Source organism: Oncorhynchus mykiss, chromosome 18 (genome assembly GCF_057628025.1).
Source record: "Oncorhynchus mykiss isolate SJ-2025 chromosome 18, ASM5762802v1, whole genome shotgun sequence".
Classification (NCBI taxonomy): Eukaryota; Metazoa; Chordata; class Actinopteri; order Salmoniformes; family Salmonidae; genus Oncorhynchus; species Oncorhynchus mykiss.
Genome location: NC_143039.1, coordinates 48,696,647 through 48,716,796, shown reverse-complemented (window position 1 = coordinate 48,716,796; position 20,150 = coordinate 48,696,647). Strand labels below are relative to the sequence as shown.

The following is a 20,150-nucleotide window of genomic DNA, read 5'->3' as shown; positions in this document are numbered from 1 at the left end:
GCTATGGGGATTCGAGAGTGTTTGGGATACAGAGGACACAAGAACAATCCCAGTAGCAGACGTGTGAGTGAGGAAACAAAGCTGCTAAGCTACACAGTGCAACAGGTTACCTGTCAGAAGGTTGCTAAGCTCCTAGTCACTCAGTAATTGGGAAAGTCAGGGTGTGAGTTTAAAAAGAGTTCACCCAAATTACAAAATTACAGTTTCCCCGTGAGCAGTATATGGACAAGGTAAGACAGCAAACAATGCTTTTGTTTGGTTTACCTGGTCATTAGTGTTAAAAAAAACACGGATCAATATTACCGATATTAGCATTTTTGCCGTTTCATGTCATATCTTGTCACGAGAGACTAGGCCAGTTGTAATACCTTTGAATGCACCGCTAACTGATACAATCTTTCACATTTTCAAAAACTGTTAGCCTGGAGATTCTGGAAGTTGGTAAATAACCAGCAAACAAACGTTTAAATTATTTGGATTACTTCATAACACCCTAGGTAAGTGGAAAATAAGTACACACAAAAAAAAAAAAACACTTTAAATAAACTGTAACCGAAAAAATAAGATTGACACTTACCATCTACGTCTGGGCTGAATCTCTGATTGTTCTCCTCCACTTTGTTCTGTAACAGAGGAACAGAGACCTTAAAGTACCAGTGCAGTCAAAAGCGTGATTTCCCTGTGTGTTATATACATTGAACAAAAATAAAAATGCAACATGCAACAATTTCAAAGATTGTACAGAGTTACAGTTCATATAAGGAAATCAGTCAATTTAAATAAATTCATGAAATCTGTGGATTTCACATGACTAGGAATACAGATATGCATCTGTTGGTCACAGACACCTTAAAAAAAAGGTAGAGGCGTGGATTAGAAAACCACCGTTTGCCTCAAGCGGCACAACACATCTCTTTCGCATAGAGTGGATCAGGCTGTTGAATGTGGCTGTGTGAAGTTGCTGGATATTGGTGGGAACTGGAAAATGCTGTCGTACACGTTGATCCAGAGCATCCCAAACGTGCTCAATGGGTGACATGTCTGGTAAGTATGGAAGAACTGGGACATGTTCAGCTTCCAGGAATTGTGTACAGATCCTTGCAACATGAGGCCGCGCATTATCATGCTGAAACATGAGGTGATGGAGGTGGATGAATGGCACAACAATGGCCCCAGGATCTCATCATGGTATCTCTGTGCTTTCAAATTCCCAACGATAAAATACAATTGTGTTGGATGTCCGTTTGTCCAGTTGTGCAAACCCACAGGTTCATCAGCTGTCCAGGTGGCTGGTCTCAGATGATCCCTTAGGTGAAGAAACTGGATGTGGAGGCCCTGGGCTGAAGTGGTTACAAGTGGTCTGTGGTTGTGAGGCCGGTTGGACGTACTGCCAAATTCTCTAAAACGACTTTGGTGTCACGTATACTCCCCCTCTGGCCTCTAGGTCACACGACTGCTGATTATTAGGCACACCTGTCATCATCGTCACGCACACCAGCGCTTATTGACACTCACCTGGACTTCATCACCTCCTTGATTACCTGCCCTAGTTATGTCACTCCCTTTGGTTCCTTCCCCAGGCGGTATTGTTTCTGTATCTGTTTCATGTCGGTGCGCTGTTCGTGTTTCTTGTTTTGTTCATGTTTGTTTATTTATTAAATGCCTTCACTCCCTGAACTTGCTTCCCGACTCTCAGAGTACATCGTTACAGTTGGTAGAGAAATTAACATTACATTCTCTGGCAACAGCTCTGGTGGACATTCCTGCAGTCAGCATGCTATTTGCATGCTCCCTCAAAACTTGAGACATCTGTCGCATTGTCCTCAGCACAAGGTGCACCTGTGTAATGATCAGGTTGTTTAACTTCTTATGGCTGGGGGGCAGTATTGAGTAGCTTGGATGAATAAGGTGCCCAGAGTAAACTACCTGCTACTCAGGCCCAGAAGCTAAGGCATGCATGGTATTAGTAGATTCGGATAGAAAACACTCTGAAGCTTCTAAAACAGTTTGAATGATGTCTGTGAGTATAATAGAACTCATATGGCAGGCAAAAACCTGAGAAAAAATCCAACCAGGAAGTGGGAAGATTGTAGGTTTTCAATTCTTTGCCTATCCAAGATACAGTGTAAATGTGGTCCGATTGCACTTCCTAAGGCTTTCACTAGATGTCAACAGTCTTTAGAACCTTGTTTCAGGCTTCTACTGTGAAGGGGGAGCAAATAAGAGCTGTTTGACTAAGGGGTCTGGCAGAATTCCATGAGCTAAGTCATGCGCGTGGCCATGAGAGTGAGCTGTGTTCCTTTTCATTTCTAAAGAGAAAGGAATTGTCCTGTTGAAACATTATTGAAGATGTATGTTAAAAACATCCTAAAGATTGATTCTATACATCGTTTGACATGTTTCTACGAACTGTAATATAACTTTTTTGACTTTTCGTCTGGACTAAGTGCCTGCACCTCGTGAATTTGGATTTGTGAACTAAAGGCACGAACAAAAAGGAGGTATTTGGACATAAATGATGGACTTTATCGAACAAAACAAACATTTATTGTGGAACTGGGATTCCTGGGAGTGCATTCCGATGAAGATCATCAAAGGTAAGTGAATATTTATAATGCTATTTCTAACTTCCGTTGACTCCACAACATGGCGGGTATCTGTATGGCTTGTTTTGGTCCCTGAGCGCTGTACTCAGTTTATTGCATGGTGTGCTTTTTCCGTAAACCTTTTTTGAAATCTGACACAGCGGTTGCATTAAGGAAAAGTATATCTTTAATTCCATGTATAACACTTATATTTTCATCAACATTTATGATGTGTCACGCCCTGCCATGGAGAGGTTTTTATTCTCTATTTTGGTTAGGCCAGGGTGTGACTAGGGTGGGCATTCTAGTTTCTTTATTTCTATGTTGGTGTGGTTCCCAATCAGAGGCAGCTGTCTATTGTTGTCTCTGATTGTGGATCATATATAAGTTGTCCTTTTTCGTTTTGGTTTTGTGGGTAGTTGTTTTCTGTATAGTTTATTTTCTTTGCAGAACTGTTCGTCTTTCACTTTGTTATTTTGTTTGAGTGTTTTGATAAATAAAAATCATGAACACTTACCAAGCTGCGCTTTGGTCTGATCCTCATTCTGACGAGAGCCGTTACATGATGAGTATTTCTGTAAATTGACGTGGCTCTCTGCAAAATCACCGGATGTTTTGGAAGCAAAACATTACTGAACATAACGCGCCAATGTAAACTGAGATTTTTGGATATAAATATGAACTTTAGCGAACAAAACATACATGTATTGTGTAACATGAAGTCCTATGAGTGTCATCTGACAAAGATCATCAAAGGTTAGTGATTAATTTGATCTCTATTTCTGCTTTTTGTGACTCCTCTCTTTGGCTGGAAAAATGGCTGTGTTTTTCTGTGACTAGGTGCTGACCTAACATAATCGCATGGTATGCTTTCGTCGTAAAGCCTTTTTGGAATCGGACACTGTGGTGCGATTAACAACAAGTTTATCTTTAAAATGGTGTATAATACTTGTATATTTGAGGAATTGTAATTATGAGATTTCTGTTATTTGAATTTGGCGCCCTGCACTTTCACTGGCTGTTGTCAAATCGATCCCGTTAACGGGACTTTATCCGTAAGAAGTTAATCAGCTTTCTTCATATGCCATACCTGTGAGGTGGATGGATTATCTTGGCAAAGGTGAAATGCTCACAGTTGGATGTAAACAAATGTGTGATTTTTATTTTATTTTTTATAAATACTTTTTTTGTGCGTATGGACAATTTCTGGGATATTTTATTTCAGCTCATGAATCATGGGACCAATACAAACACATTGAATAACAGATTCCCTACATGGAACAGCAGATCGTCCCCCCTACAAAAATCAAAAAAGTTTGTTCTGAAGTGTCTGTCCTATATTTACATTTAGCAGACGCTCTTATCCAGAGCAACTTACAGCGGCAATTAGGGTTAAGTGACACTAAACAGTCTCCATATATACTTGCATTCATCGGACATCAACCTTAGGGGTTTAAAAAGGAATGGACCCTGACCCTGTTACTCAACAAAACTCTTTGAGTTGGTTCCCACTCATGACCTCCCCACTGACCTCATTGTCACAGCTACATCCCAGGTCGTAGGTTGTGGCAGAGGATGTGTCAGAGCTGGTGGGAGGGGTCACTTCCTCTGGCATGGTGGGTGTGAAAGGAGGGGCTTTCAGCATGTCATTCAGACTGCCATGGGTTCCATTGTTCGGGGCAGGGGTCAAGCCCAGGAGGTCTGAGAAAGAAGGGCATATGAGATTGATTTAGTATGGAACAAAGTTTCCACTGAAACGTTCAATTTCCTAGTTATGAAATATTTATTGTAAAAATCTGGTGCCAAGGAATAAGCTCTTAATAGCAATTAAGTAAAGAAAGAAATCGTACCGCACATGACATTGTACAACTCAATACTTTCAAATTCTGCCACTTTTGTCTGGAACATAAAGCTTGGTCCGTAGCCCAAAAATATTGTCTATACAGGGAACAAACATTGGAAACAATGTAAACACAAGCAGCTAAGAATATGATATCTGGAAAATGTTACAATTATATAATTTTGATTTAAGTGGTTTACCCGCATACTGGTGATCTTATTGTCAAATCCGTGGTCACCAAAGAAACCACATCTCCCAGGATTCCTCCTGTTTTCAGGCACTTTCCTGCATCACATAGAATATACAAAATAAAAAGCATTAGACAAATGCCAATTTGTCCCCAAATTCCACTTTTTAAATTAATCTAAACTCAGCAAAAAAGAAATGTTCCTTTTTCAGGACCCTGTCTTTCAAAGATAATTCGTAAAAATACAAATAACAAATAACACAGATCTTCATTGTAAAGGGTTTAAACACTGCTTCCCATGCTTGTTCAATGAACCATAAATAATTAATGAACATGCACTTGTGGAACGGTCGTTAAGACACTAACAGCTTACAGACAGTAGGCAATTAAGGTCACAGCTATAAAAAACTTAGGACACTAAAGAGGCCTTTCTACTAACTCTGAAAAACACCAAAAGAAAGACGCCCAGGGTCCCTGCTCATCTGCGTGAACGTGCCTTAGGCATGCTGCAAGGAGGCATGAGGACTGCAGATATGACCAGGGCAATAAATTGCAATGTCCGTACTGTGAGGCGCAGAAGACAGCGCTACAGAGAGACATGATGGACAGCTGATCGTCCTCGCAGTGGCAGACCACGTGTAAAAACACTTGCACAGGATTGGTACATCTGAACATCACACTTGCGGGACAGGTACAGGATGGCAACAACAACTGCCCAAGTTACCCCAGGAATGCACAATCCCTCTATCAGTGCTCAGACTGTCCGCAATAGGCTGAGAGAGGCTGGACTGAGGGCTTGTAGGCCTGTTGTAAGGCAAGTCCTCACCAGATATCACCGGCAACAACTTTGCCTATGGGCACAAACCCACCATCGCTGGACCAGACAGGACTGGCAAAAAAGTGCTCTTTACTAACGAGTCGCGGTTTTGTCTCACCAGGGGTGATGGTCGGATTCGCGTTTATCGTCAAAGGAATGAGCGTTACACCGAGGCCTGTACTCTGGAGCGGGATCGATTTGGAGGTGGAGGGTCCGTCATGGTCTGGGGCGGTGTGTCACAGCATCATCGGACTGAGCTTGTTGTCATTGCAGGGAATCTCAATGCTGTGCGTTAAAGGGAAGACATCCTCCTCCGTCATGTGGTACCCTTCCTGCAGGCTCATCCTGACATGACCCTCCAGCATGACAATGCCACCAGTCATACTGCTCATTCTGTGCGTGATTTCCTGTAAGATAGGAATGTCAGTGTTCTGCCATGGCCAGCGAGCCAGAGCCCGAATCTCAATCCCATTGTGCACGTCTGGGACCTGTTGGATCAGAGGGTGAGCTTGTTGCAGCTGGTGGCCACACCAGATACTGACTGTTAGTTTTGATTTTGAACCCCCCTTTGTTCAGGGACACATTATTCAATTTATGTTAGTCATATGTCTGTGGAACTTATTCAGTTAGTCTCAGTTGTGGAAACTCGTTATGTTCATACAAATATTTACACATGTTAAGTTTGCTGAAAATAAACGCAGTTGACAGTGAGAGGATGTTTCTTTTTTTGCTGAGTTTAGTTGACTTGATAGTACTAGTAGTGTAGAAAAATACAATACTTGGCAATGTGCCACTTTCTCTCCATGAGTAAGTGGACATCCTCAATTCTGCGGTTGTTGGCGTAGTGAAGCCGTTTTGGGAGGTGTTGTTTCAAGTAAGGCTTAAAGTGCTGGGTTGGCATTTTACACTGTAAAACAAGGTCATTACATGGACTCCGTGATCGCTCATGTAGATGACTTACAGTAAGTTCTACACAGCCAGCAAAATAACTAACAAAAACATAATAATTGTTTTGTTTCGTAAATGTTTCATGTGTACTTACTGTAAGATTTGCCACAACTACTTTTGGGTCGTCTGAAAAATTGTAAACATAAAAAAGTAAAACAGCTATATAGGAAAATATGTACTAGAAAGAAAGAAAGGTGCATGAACACATTCTAGGTCACACATCTATCCAGCTATGTCCATTCTCTTACAGTACTGTGTAACTCACAGGTGGTTGACTTGGGATCCCGGGCCCGGATTCTCCCAAGAGATCCAGGGATCAGATTGATCTCGTCCACGTTCACAGGATAGGTACTGAGGAACTCAGTCCTTTCACAGTGGGCCTCCTCCATTCCTAGGGGCAGAAAGAGACAAGTTATTTTTATGTAATTTATTTAATCAAAAAATAATTAAAATTTTATTTAACTAGGTAAGTCAGTTAAGAACAAATTCTTATTTACAATGACGGCCTTACGCATAAACCAAGGTTAGTAAACATTTCCCATGGAACAAAAGTCAACATGGGACTTCACAATAACTTTTCTGGTTGCAGACATCAAATAACAAGATTACAACAAGGCAAATCTGTATTTTTTCACACTGTTATCAAGACATCAGGGAAATATGTTTTTGTGTTATTCGGTCAGTTAACCAGAGTAGACATAGGCTCCTTGTGGCCCGTTGTTCCATACCATGGTCTCCAACGACGATGATGTTAACACAGCGGTGTAGGTTCATCTGCTTCAGGCCGTTCATCAGCTGACCAATGACATTATCAATCTCCCTCAGGGGGTTGTCCAACTATAACACACAAAACACACAAAGGTTACTACAGTAAGCCATACCTCAACAACAATCTCTGGAATTTGTCATTTGTGGTTCATGACAACATTTGACCTGTATTTACAGTATTAATGTGTAAAAATGCGTAAATATCACCAAAGTTAGAGACCGCAACATGATTTAGCTCTTTATCCCCTTAAGATGAGTTGCTCTTACGTGAACCCCTCCCCCCACAACACCCACCCCGCCCCATAGCAACCATCAACTATCTCTGGCCTAATCTCATCCACCAGCCGGCTCTCTCTCTGTCGAACCAATTCGGGACTGGGGACGAGGTTATGTCTGGCCCAATCAAAGGAGCTCACCTCGTTGCTGAAGGGTCCCAGTCTGTGTCCGAATGTGTCGGGCTGCTCTGAGTGGACAGCGTATACATAGGGCCTAGAAATATCACACAGACACACAGCTCAACCTCTGACCTATTCAGTACAGTACAGCAGCTTGATTCTCCTATCTATTAAGGCTGAGTAGCTTAGTCCATCTCTGAGTATTTTGGGGAAATTGGTGGAAGTGAGGTTGGTGCAGATTGATGTTCATATTTAATGAGCATTGCGGAAGAATATCTAACCTCTCATCGTCAGGAAGACTAAGCCAACGCAGGATGGTCAGGATTCTCCTCTCCAGTGGAATCACCCTGCAACGACAGACATGTCAGTCAAGTATACTTGCAAGTATCTCATGACTTAGTTCTAGAATAACTACATGTTATGAGGGTACATTATTTTGCTAAAAGAAATATCAACCAAAGTGTTTGCCTGGCAGTCTAACATGTGTTTATGCTAATTAGTGAAACTCGCTATCAAAACAAACTGGGCTCTAGGCTACCATGCTTTGGAAGCTCAATGGCCAATGTGTCTGATTGCGTGGGGGGGCATTGTTTGTATGGATGTGCCGCAGGAAGGACCAGCCCCCTTGTCATTATTAGTTAATAGATGTGCAAATGATTTGCACTATTTCAGTAAAATCACAACTTATTTGCATTTATATTGACCCTTATTATCATCTTTATATTAAGTTTCACCACTCAGTATTAATGTTTTATAAATAATGAATGGTCTTGGTTTTTTAATCAACTGATCAATTATTTGTTGTGTCATTTTGCTCTAACAGGCCACCGTCGTTAACGGTCAAAATAGCCATTGACAAAGAGACCAAGTTAACTCACCATGGCCAGAAGAAGGTTCCTGCCTTCACCCCTTGCTTCTCTGCAGTGATCCAGATCTACAGATACACGGAAACAGGTATTGTTCCAAGCACAGATATAAAACACGAGGCATACAGTATGCAAAAAAAAAAAAAAACATTCATTTATTATCTTATCCATTCCTAACCACTTGATGCTGCTTCAAGTTACAATCTTACATTAGAAATGTCATTGTGATTCTGCAAACCTTTAGTGTTTAAAAAGTGTGTAAGCGTGAAGAAATGGACAGTGTCTGTGCACTTACAGGTTGGCCACCCCACCAGCGGTGGTTCAGTTTCTCCCTCCCCCTCAGGCTGAAGTTGGCGTCAAACACGGGGTCATGCATGGAGTTGCCCACTATTCCATGAGACTCGGGATATAGCCCCTTGAAAACATCACAACTCATAGATATACCAGCGAAACATAATTGACGAAGATCTGTATAAAAGTTGTTACAATGTTATTATAATGCATAATGTAACATGTTGTTACAATGTATATGAATTGGGATCCATCTAATTGAAAACGCATTTTATTTCAAGTTTCAATAAAACAATGGTATATTCATGTGGACATGCATCGGAATAAGTAACCATACCGTGGCAAGAGTATACAAATTGGGGAAAGTTTTGGAGGGGTACACTGGTCGCATGTAGGGTGCATGAGTGCCACATGTTCCTATATGGAAAGAAATGAGCAAATAATCAATATATTATCAGTAGCCTAGAATCATTCATCACACTGCATGAAATCTAAAGTGAAAGCACCTCACTTCAACTCATCCATTCCGGGTCTAAAATCTAATAGTAGCGTAGAGGAGAGGAGAGGAGAATGTTGTTTTATTCCTAGAGACCCTTATGCCTTCTAGGGAGTTTTTCCGAGCCACTGTGCATTGCTTGCTCTTTGGGGGTTTTAGGCTGGGTATCTGTAAGGCACTTTGTGACAACTGCTGAAATTTATCAAATACATTTGATTGATATGTAACTAAGTCGCTTGGGTTCCTGACTTTGTCTGCCTTCAACAACAGTATAGCTACACTATGGCCTATCTAGTGTCAGGGTGTAAGTGGGAGTGACTTACTCAGTTTCTCCATGTTGGGGATCACCGCTTTGCCTTTCTTCATGTAGGAGTCCCGGAACCCATCCACCGACAGCATGATCAGAGGAGGACGGATAAAACTGGGAATAAGGACCAAATACTCAAAAGCTGTCATGGAAAATTAACTGTTGATGGGATGTCACTTGTTTAGTTTACACAAATGATATGGGAACCATATGGCCTTGTAGTGTTAGGTCAAAAGGTGTCCACCGGGCTACTGGTTCCAGTCCAAGTTGGAGGCGACTGCTGTGCTGCTGCCCCTTTCCCCCAGACCATAAAGCCACTGTCGCTGTTTCTGAGGACAAAATCATTAACGTTTATTGAGTTTTTGATTCAAACTTACCCTGCAGGACATTCAGGGCCTGTGATCTCCTCACACTCATCGTCCACCCATTTAGTGTCTCCTGCAAATAGGAGAATTTGAAAAGTTAAAGTCTAGCGCAAGTCTGCAAAAGTCTGTTGCCGGTGCATTGGAATTTGATTCAGAAGAAGAATTTCCCTCACACTGCTTGTTGCAAAGTTTCCCTTCTTAATTTTGAAAGTATTTGGATGATCAAAGCTTGTCAGAGTGCGAGAAGAATAGAAAACATGTATGCAATGTAGAACCCTCAAACTCAACTCGGGACCTCGAAGCCAGTTTCACTGCGTCTTTTTCACTGTTGCCCTTTAATCAGGGACTGATTTAGACCTGGGACACCAGGTGGGTGCCATTAACTATTAGGTAGAAACAGAAAACCAGCAGACCCTGGACCACGAGTGTAAGAGTTGAATACCCCTGGTGTAGAATGTGATAAGTTACTATGTATATAAGAGACTCACAACGTTTTATAGGTTCATTGTAGTGTAAACAACAAAAGTGAAACTAATGCACTTCGGCAGTCCAAAGGGAAAATGCACAACAAGAACCCAAAGCCCACACTCTACTTTTCCTTCATTTGGTTCCAATACGGAATGAACTGACCTAAATTCACTTTCTTTAAAAGCCTTTCATACATCCTTAGTTCCAGTGTGTACCTTTGCAGAGGGCTTTGTAGTTGGTGCAGCAGTCTCCTCTCGCCAGACAGTCTTCTGAGCAGTGGCAAGCGTGGTCATCGTTTCTCGTCTCCCCACAGCGATCTTCACTGCACTCAAAGCTCCCCGCTGCACCAGGGAAGGGACATAAGAGTCTGTATTCAGCATCAACAACTAGCTACTACAAAACCATAGTCATGACTCATGCACACACACAAAATCAGATAGCAAATTCCATATGAGCCATTGTTTAATTTGGTGTACATTATTTTTAACAGTAGTGGATGGTTATACTCTGTGCATACTGGGGAATATAACTGGGTGGTTCGAGCCCTGAATGCTGATTGGCTGAAAGATGTGGTTAATCAGACCGTATACCACAGGTATGGCAAAACATTTATTTATACTGCTCTAATTACATTGGTAACCAGTTTATATTAGAAATAAGGCACCTCAGGGGTTTGTGGTATTTTGCCAATATACGTATCACGGCTAAGGGCTGAATCCAGGCACTCTGTATGGCGGGTATACAAACCTGTTTTTAAACAGTGCTCGTCGAAATCTGAGCAGCAGCTGTAGTAGGTTTTGCACAAGTTGTCACATCTGCAACCTGGCGGTAAAGCTTCCTCCAATTCAAAGCATCTGCCCTTACATGATCCTGCGGAGCTAACCCACAGGGAGTCTGAGAGAGCTGGGACAATAGAACACAATTAGCATCCACGCTAACAAGACACACCGACACACCAACAAGTGATTGACACAACGTCCATGGATGTGTCCTTAATATGGACACCATACTCGCTAGCAAAGACTTCAGCGTACTGAAGACGTAGCCTGGTAAACACAGTTTGTGTGTGCTATACATAATAGGCTATGGCATCGTGACGACACAAATGACCACGGCTAAAGGCAACCAGGCTGCAGGAAATGTTACGTCAATCTTAAATATTGGGTTACCACTGAAAGTCTATTAGCCTACTGTTCCAGATAAATGGTGCAATATGGAAGAAAAGGTACAGTGGGGATGCCAATGAACAGTTTCCATCCTTGAACGGACAAAACAGTTCCATTACTCTCTATTTTATTATACCGTAATAAAACCATTATTAGTCAACTGTGTCAGAGCAGGAAAGGCCAAACGTCAACACATCGATCCACGTCTCACTTTTGGTTTGGGGCGGAGATCCCGCATCTTCTCCAGGTCCACTTGCTTGAAAGACATATGCCACACTAACACTGGATCCCGCAAGGAGTGCGAAGAGAACAACTGCCTGAGAATAAGAGATAGACGTCACCCTGAAGCTGTTCACGCAACATCAGAATCAAGGAGTCAAGCCTAGAACATTAGGTAATCCACCTGATGAATTCAAACAAATCCCCAAATCCTTTTTTACTGGTACAAAAATACCAGTTATAGGTAGGTACTGTGACAACTTAGATATGTGTACACTGGTTGATGTCAACTACATTCAAATACTCAAGCTGAGCATGATTTAGCCTACACTGTACAATTGAACCAATGGAATAGTCCCAAAAAATAAAGCTAATAATGCTCTTAAATAGGGTAGTTGAAAGCATTTGACCTATAGCCTATTTTTGACTCAGGTCTGATGATAGCACCATCATATTGACAAATATCCTGTTATTACTAGTGTGTGTTGAGCTTGAAATATGATCAAACAAACCAGAGTGTCATTGAAGAGAGGAACATAATATTGTTACCCTTGAAGTACTCCTTTAAAATCATCACAACTAGTGGTTGCCTTTTGTTATTCCATAAGCAGCCCACGGTTTGAAGTTTGAAGAGAGGTTTGTTTTTCAATTGGAGGATAGACAAGCTGAATTTATATATAACTTGATTATCACGGCAAAATATTTCATACACAAATATCGCTATTTGAAAACGATCCCCCTGTTTATTGTCTTTTTGAAAGTTATAGACAATGGTTTAAAATAGTCCAAACAAGCCCTTTATGTTCACAATCTTTGTAATTTGATCCCTGATTAGACCACCCTGTGTATTTTTTATGCTCAGGTTTATGTGAAATTGTCCAAAACAAAAATCTTAGCAGATACTGATATTTGTGTCAGCGAAGAGAAAACTTAAATGAATGTGATTCATTATATAAGCTAATCAGTCTGAGCAGACGATTCCTGTCACTCATTGATTGCATCGCTATTGATTCAAGTTCATCTGAACTGCTGCACTTAAAACGATACATCTGACACATAGTCAGTCCTATTCATTTTCAGTTGAAACATTTACTCTCAAATAAATGCTGGCATCAATTAAGAAAATGTCAAATAATGTGTTGCAGAACATAACCGAGCCTTACATGACTATCCAAAATATTAATCAATAGTCAATTTAGCATGCTTACTTGCCCGGGTAAACAAGTGCGTGTGCCACTATTTACAGACTGTATGTAGCCTACCGACAATTTGGCTATTCATCTGTTGTTTATTTTTCGTAGTTAATGCATTATGCACAGGATGAATCATTACATACGTTTTATTATAGCTCGCTTGCAAGATCTGGACGCCTGTTGCAAGGACGCATTCAGCATTTTGTCAGGTTGCCCAAAAGAAATCAAAGAATTTCATGACTACATTTCAGAATACAACAATTATGAAACAATCTTACCGTACCAATTTTCCGAGTAACATGTTCCAAATAGCGTATCCTCTTAGTGCATTCTTCAAAAGTGTCAAAAAAAATGGTGGGCAAAGTCCACCCTGACCGTTCTGAATCGATGGACAGGGCGCTGGGGTTCAGCGCTGTTCAGTTGTCTTGCTCAATTTGTTTTTTGCTGCAAACCAATGCGGATTAAGTAATGGTGACAGCTGCGCTCTGGTACAATGGTGCTGCTGGCAGATGATCTGTTAACCAGAGTCAGCACTAAACTGTGGGTTCACTCCTACGCACGACCCGCGCAATGACCGAGGGAGAGAGAGAGACGCTCAGAGAGAGAAGGGGTGGGTTTTTATAACACTTTCTCAACTACAGTTTATGTTGAAATAACAGCTGTGAAAATAATTATAGAAAACACCACAAAAATAACTGTTGGCCTTGGGACCATAGCGAAATCCCCCCCCGCCCCCCCCCCCCCCCCCCAATATTCAGAAAAGGTAGAATGTCCCGAAATAATTGATTTAAAAAATATTCATTGGCTTTAATGGTCGACTTTTGGCAAGAAAAACATTCTCCGAAATGGGGTGTTTCTTTGGTGGTTCATCATTGTGTCATTCTGCGCTGCGGCCAGCATAGCTAGTTCGTTAGCTAAGTTAGCCACTTGAAGCTAACCAGCAACTCCTCCAGTATGTGTTGATGTCATTGGGGGGGAGGGAGGGGGGGTGGGGGGGGGGGGGGAAGCTGCAGAGATCAGTAAGAAATGGCACTTCTGTAGCTAAATATCTAATCATTAATTTTATTTAGTCTTTCATGCACTACCTGGTATGATTGTGTATTGATCAGTTGTACAGTTTAAAGCCATTATTTTTTAGTTTACGCTCAAAGTCAACCTTTAAAGTAAGTGTCCAGTGTTAGCAGATTTCTATGAAATATGACCTATAATTAATTACAATATAAGTTAAATAGTTTTCCTTCCAAAATATTGTAATTAAGTATGTTAAAAAGCAGCTTTTCTGTGTTGGAATTGTGTGGGCGCATACCGGTCATTACAAATATTCATGCGAGTTAAACACTGATTGGCCAGTTTATCCTCCTCAGCATTTTTTAAAAATACCAAGCATTTTGAGGTGTTTTTTTTTTAAGTGTTTTTTTTTCTCTACAATTCATGCTGTAGCCACAAATACGAGTATAGGATGAGTCAACAACATTATTTGGGTATGCGTTAACATAATATTAACTTTTAAAAGTTCGATTTTCACTGGACAGTTACTTTAAAACTGCAAAAATGTCAGCCACAGGGAAAACTGTGTAGAATTGCAGGAAATGCATTTTAAAATATAAACAAAGATTCCGGGGGAGGACCCCCAGTCTACTGTTTGTCTTTCCCAATATCTACACCCTTGCATGGGAGGGTGAGTGCACAGGGTGATTCCATGTTTATCATAGGCCTGTACTGTATGTCAGATATGGCATGTGTACCCTTGTTGACCTCTACTTGTGGTGCTAGGGGGTTGACTTGAAATTGACACTTTATTGAAATATGTTTTGGAAATGCATGGAAAGCACTCCTTTTGCCATTTGTCATTTTCTGTGTGATTATGCTCTTAATTCATCAAGCCCAAAAGCAAAGATGAAAGTATTTTGATACTGAATGGGGCAATGCATATTTGAGGTAAGAGTCCTCAATTTCATTTACTACAACAAATACACCCCATTCTGTCTCGTTTACCAATCATTCTGTTCTGTTTATTGAGTCAAAGGGGATGTCACAATGCAAAGGGAACAGTTACTCAATGCTACTCTCAAGGCTAGAAGTATAGAGGGTTCAAACAGCCCACAGGGGCATCCTTCAGTGCATGCTGATATACAGTACAGTACACAATGTTATATTCCACTCATTTAGCAGGGGCTCTATTCCACAGCATTATAAAGGCGCCAATGGTACCAATTCTCAGAAATCTATATTTTTTCTGGTAGTCAAGCCCTTTACAGGAGGGAGGCTCTCTGTCACTGCTTTACTGTTTTGAAACTAATCAGGACAAACTTTGCTTGAGGTCATCCACTTCCTAAAATGTACTCCGATGTTATGAAATATTTATCAAACAATGGTGTTTTGTTCAGTCGTTGGAGGCTTAGGTAGTTATGGGTAGCTGTTGAATGACAGACTAAAAGCTTGCCCTGTCTCATTCGGCTATTCTGCTTTTGGAGTGGATTACCTGGCATGGCCATTGAGCAATTTGATTGGGCAATGAACCTCTGCTACCTGGGGCTATGCTTACATCCCTGATCCTACAGGAAGTTGGATCGGATAGGGTTTCAACTTCCATGTCACCTGGGGACCAGATTCATTAAAAAAAAAATATCTTCTCTCTCTCTCCCTTTCTCTCTCTCTTTCTCCCCCCTCTCTCTCCATCATACTCTCTCTCTCTCTCTTTCTCTCACCCCCCTCTCTCTCTCTCACCCCCTCTCTCTCTCCCTCTCTCTCTCACCCCCCCCCTCTCTCTCTATGGACAAAAATTACAGCCTGTCTTGGATTGGACACGGTCCCTCTCCCCCTCAGGTTCTGGTTGACAAACTTTACTATAAGGACACTTATTTGATATGGTTTCTAACTATGTTACCCTGTGAATTTCGACCAGAGAATCCTGCATGTTTTATCAAACTCCAGATGCACACCACAAGTTGAAATGGTTAAAGAAAATACCTTAGACAAAGAAGAATATAATGAATTTGTGAGTTTGTCACTGCTCCTCGTGCAGTAACCATTGCTCAGGAACCACCCTGCCTCGGTCTTTGTGCAGTCAAATGTGTCAACCACTATGATAGACCTTAAAAGGAAACATTGTTGTCGCACTAGATTAATTGAACATTTTGAGAATTGTCCAGGAATAAAATGGACAGTAATATGGTTGTGGGAAGTGAGGTCAAGAGTATACTCAAATAAGCTTATGCTGACATTCGTTGAGAGCAAAGTGAAAGAGCACACTACAGCACTTTGGACAAAGTTTGTAAATATCCTATCTGGTAGCAGACAAGTCAACACACCCTCACCTCTTAAAATGTCAGTCTATTTCCCAAATGAATCCCTCCATTTTGAAAATTCTAAAGATGCCAGACAGGTAGGTGCACTCATGCATGATTCGTCCAAATAAACAGTGATGCAAAATCCAGAACACCAATAGAATTATTCCTCATAATACTCATATCCCACAGCCTACGGACAGATTATTCATGTTGTTTATTGCTCATAGTGTGTAGTGGCGAGTTGACTTCAATTTCACCCACACAGCCCACTGACGTAGGACCACTGACCTAGTGCAAACAATACAATGTAACTAAAAAAACATATTTGAACTTGTCCCGCACGCTGAGGCTGGTTCAGGGAATATAATTTCTTTCTAGTATTTTTAAGGCCAAGCCAGTATTCACAAGTTTGAGCATTGTGAGAGTTGACAGTTCAAAAAATATGAGACAAAAACATAATTTTAGATTAATCTGTACTGAATAAATATAATAATGTCCAGATACTAAATACAAAATCTGGATGAAAACACTGTTTTTCAATGGTCTACAGTTGTCTCAACAGCACACCCTATAGGTGAGGGTGGCATTTTTCTGTCCTCCTCCAGGTTCCCATTCAGTATTTAAAAACGGTCCATTGCTTTATAATTTACACATTCCTGAAATCCCAATTAGTTTGTTTAGCCAAAGAGTTTGAAACCTAACTGGTTTAAACTGTTAATATAAACAGCTGATGACACGATTGCAGCAATGCAATAAGCAGACACAATTTGATACATATGTCGTGAATGTTCCCTTCTGTTCTACTGCATTCAGCACCCATGTGTCTTCATCTGTCCATTTTTTCTATAGTTATTACAGTGTTTTCCAACTGCTTACACACAAAAAAAATTAATGTCACACGATTTTTGAAACCTCTCACTCAAAGTGCAAAACTACACACCAAATATCCAAAACCATAAGCTATTTATCAGCCTTTGACTTGAAGTTGTCAATTATAACACTTTTTTCAAAACACTACACACAATTCTCTACCTAAAACACAAAAATCTAACAGGAAGTGACTTGCTTTCCTTTTTCAAACACAACCAATCAAAATGCTACACTTATTCACCAGGTCACACACACACTCCTCACATGTGCAAACACTAATAGCTTAACTGATCACTAACCAATCACTGCTTTACTGTAGTATAGGCCTATAAATAGGTCAAAGGTCAGATTACCTGTTTTGAACAATGGATGCCAACAATGGACAGAGAGCAAGAAGAGTATGAGGGAGTGGAAGAGGAAGAAGAGGACAAGGGCAAAGAATAGAAGGAAGGAGAGCCATCTCTGATGAGATTAGGGCAACACTTGTTGATCATGTGATCAACCACGGTTTGACCATGAGAGAGGCTGGACTGAGAGTCCAGCCCAACTTGAGTCGATTTACAGTGGCGCCCATAATTCAAACATTCAGAAATGAGAACAGGTATGCAACTATCTAATGACTATGTTAGCATTACAGTAATGTACTGTAAAATACGTATGACTGCATAGAATTGCATAAACATTTGTAACTCTAAGCCATCCATTTACTGCACTGCATTGAATGAATGAGGTTGGTTATCATGCTGTACTACATTTTTTTGTACATTGTTTACAGTTCCTATGCTGAACACACACTGTGTTTGAATTCTGTACAGAGTGGAAAGGCAAAGACATCATGGAGGACAAGGACGCTTGTTTACAGATGTACAAGAGACTGCAATTATACATATGGTTTTGGCCAACAATGCAATTAGGATTCGAGAGATAAGAGAGCATATCTTGAATAACAACACTATATTTAACAACATCAATGCTGTGAGCCTGTCCACCATACAACGCATCCTCCAACGGCACCGAGTGACGATGAAACAACTTTACAAGGTGCCATTTGAGAGAAACTCTGACAGAGGCAAGAATATGCGACATGACTTTGTAGAGGTATGTATGCAACACTACTTCCAGTACTTCAGACATACCATATTTACTCATCTGTATAGCCTTTTGTCTGTTACAGAGAGTATTGGAGCTGGATGCCCATGTAATTCACCATTAATTGATTTATGTGGATGAGGTTGGCTTCAACCTCACCAAAACCAGGCGTCGCGGAAGAAATGTAATAGGACAGAGGGCAACTACCAATGTCCCTGGACAGCGTGGGGGTAATATAACTATGTGTGCTGCCATCACTCAAAACAGGGTCCTCCATCACAATGCCACACTGGGTCCGTACAACACCGGCCATATGCTCACTTTTCTGGATGAAATTTACACATTGCTTGTCCCTGATCCAGATCAGGAGCCTGCTAGATTTGTGGTTTTATGGGCCAATGTTCGTTTTCACCGGGCTGTTCTGGTCCAAAACTGGTTTGCCACCCATATTCACCTTTTCTAAATCCCATAGAGGACTTCTTCTCAGCCTGGCGCTGGAAAGTGTATGATCGCCAACCCTATGCCCGCATGCCGCTTCTCCAGGCAATGGAGGTCGCATGTGGGGACATAGAGGTTGCCTCTGTCCAAGGACGGATACGCCATGCTAGGAGATACTTCCCTCGATGTTTGGCAAGAGAAAACTTATCTTGTGATGTGGACGAAGTATTGTGGCCAGACTCAGGCCGGAGAAGAGATGAAGCGTAGCTTAGCACTGGTGACTGCCCCCCCCTACCAATTCCTGGACTGCCCCCCCGGGACCCCACACACACAATTGTGTTCTTTACTGTATTCTAAAGAATATACTTTTGGTTTACATATGTTTATGGTTTTGTTGTATGCTACTTTATACAACAGTAATGTTTGGCCTAATAAATATTTTCTCTTTCTACATTGCATTGGTGTTGACAGTGTACTTGTTACCCCTCTCAGCAGATTACTTTCACTGTGGAACATTGTATTGGTGTTTACAGTGTACTTGTTACCCCTCTCAGCAGATTACTTTCACTGTAGAACATTGTATTGAAATGTAGATATAAGCCTATGAAAGACCAAAGAGCTTTAGATTTACAGTGCCTTGCGAAAGTATTCGGCCCCCTTGAACTTTGCGACCTTTTGACACATTTCAGGCTTCAAACATAAAGATATAAAACTGTATTTTTTTGTGAAGAATCAACAACAAGTGGGACACAATCATGAAGTGGAATGTGTTTAGAGTTTTGCTGAAAAGTCTAAGTGAGATCTGCAAATTGTGTTTTACCATGTGAAATGGTTTAAGGTATTGACAACAGACTGCATAATTGGCTAAATGAGTCCAGGCAACTGAGAACTTTGTTCAGCCAACGGGTTTTAGTGTTTTAGCAATTGAGAAAAACTGTAATAGCATCTAGCGAAACACCCTGCCGCAGTTTCAGTAAAAGGCTGAGAGATGGGGCTAGAGAAATGTAACCACTCTCAAATGTATAGACTTAGCTATGGATGCAAGGACTGACCATCCATGATATCAAAAGTATCATGTTAACTATGGTTTGAGGCTAAACAGTGTCTGTTTACATTTACTTTATTTACAAACATTGGAGTTAAACAAGCTTATATTTTGGGTTCTGATGCAGTTGAACTAAACAGTTGAACTAAACTCATGAGGCATTTATAAGTAAAATTCTTCATGAATCAATTGGAACATATCCTTCATTAATAAGTCCAAAAAATGGATGTAGCAATTGCAGTTTGCCGCTTCAAACAAAGTTGCACCGTGGTGCTGTAGTGTCGGCCGCTAGATTAAAAATAGGTATTTTTCCAAATCATTTTCATCCATCGTCCTCAATTTCACAAGTCTAAATCCGACACTGATATAAATGTACAGAAACATATGTTCTACCATCTGCGCTGGGACCCTTGAACTCCTCATTCTGAAACGTACTCTCTCTGCTGGTGAATAGTGGTACTGGTTGTGAATAGTGGTAACATCATTTCTACTTCTGAGTAAACTACG

The 20,150-nt window shown here is 41.0% G+C and overlaps 1 protein-coding gene across 1 annotated transcript in view; it reads right to left on the bottom strand.

The window, feature by feature from the left end:
• The window catches only part of enpp2l (ectonucleotide pyrophosphatase/phosphodiesterase 2-like), a 31,863-nt gene extending 18,017 nt beyond the window's left edge, over nucleotides 1-13,846 (bottom strand). The window contains exons 1-19 of the mRNA XM_021572043.3: nucleotides 13,195-13,846; nucleotides 11,711-11,816; nucleotides 11,081-11,236; nucleotides 10,549-10,674; nucleotides 9,878-9,938; nucleotides 9,517-9,614; nucleotides 9,035-9,114; nucleotides 8,702-8,821; nucleotides 8,419-8,474; nucleotides 7,822-7,887; nucleotides 7,562-7,634; nucleotides 7,106-7,214; nucleotides 6,643-6,768; nucleotides 6,472-6,503; nucleotides 6,209-6,336; nucleotides 4,626-4,710; nucleotides 4,436-4,523; nucleotides 4,117-4,286; nucleotides 578-623 (exon numbers count right to left, since the gene is read on the bottom strand). Coding sequence (XP_021427718.1) covers nucleotides 578-623; nucleotides 4,117-4,286; nucleotides 4,436-4,523; nucleotides 4,626-4,710; nucleotides 6,209-6,336; nucleotides 6,472-6,503; nucleotides 6,643-6,768; nucleotides 7,106-7,214; nucleotides 7,562-7,634; nucleotides 7,822-7,887; nucleotides 8,419-8,474; nucleotides 8,702-8,821; nucleotides 9,035-9,114; nucleotides 9,517-9,614; nucleotides 9,878-9,938; nucleotides 10,549-10,674; nucleotides 11,081-11,236; nucleotides 11,711-11,816; nucleotides 13,195-13,212 — 1,744 coding nt within the window. The 5' untranslated portion in view covers nucleotides 13,213-13,846. The remainder of the gene's footprint in view (nucleotides 1-577; nucleotides 624-4,116; nucleotides 4,287-4,435; nucleotides 4,524-4,625; nucleotides 4,711-6,208; nucleotides 6,337-6,471; nucleotides 6,504-6,642; nucleotides 6,769-7,105; nucleotides 7,215-7,561; nucleotides 7,635-7,821; nucleotides 7,888-8,418; nucleotides 8,475-8,701; nucleotides 8,822-9,034; nucleotides 9,115-9,516; nucleotides 9,615-9,877; nucleotides 9,939-10,548; nucleotides 10,675-11,080; nucleotides 11,237-11,710; nucleotides 11,817-13,194) is intronic.
• Nucleotides 13,847-20,150: the final 6,304 nt, after the last annotated feature.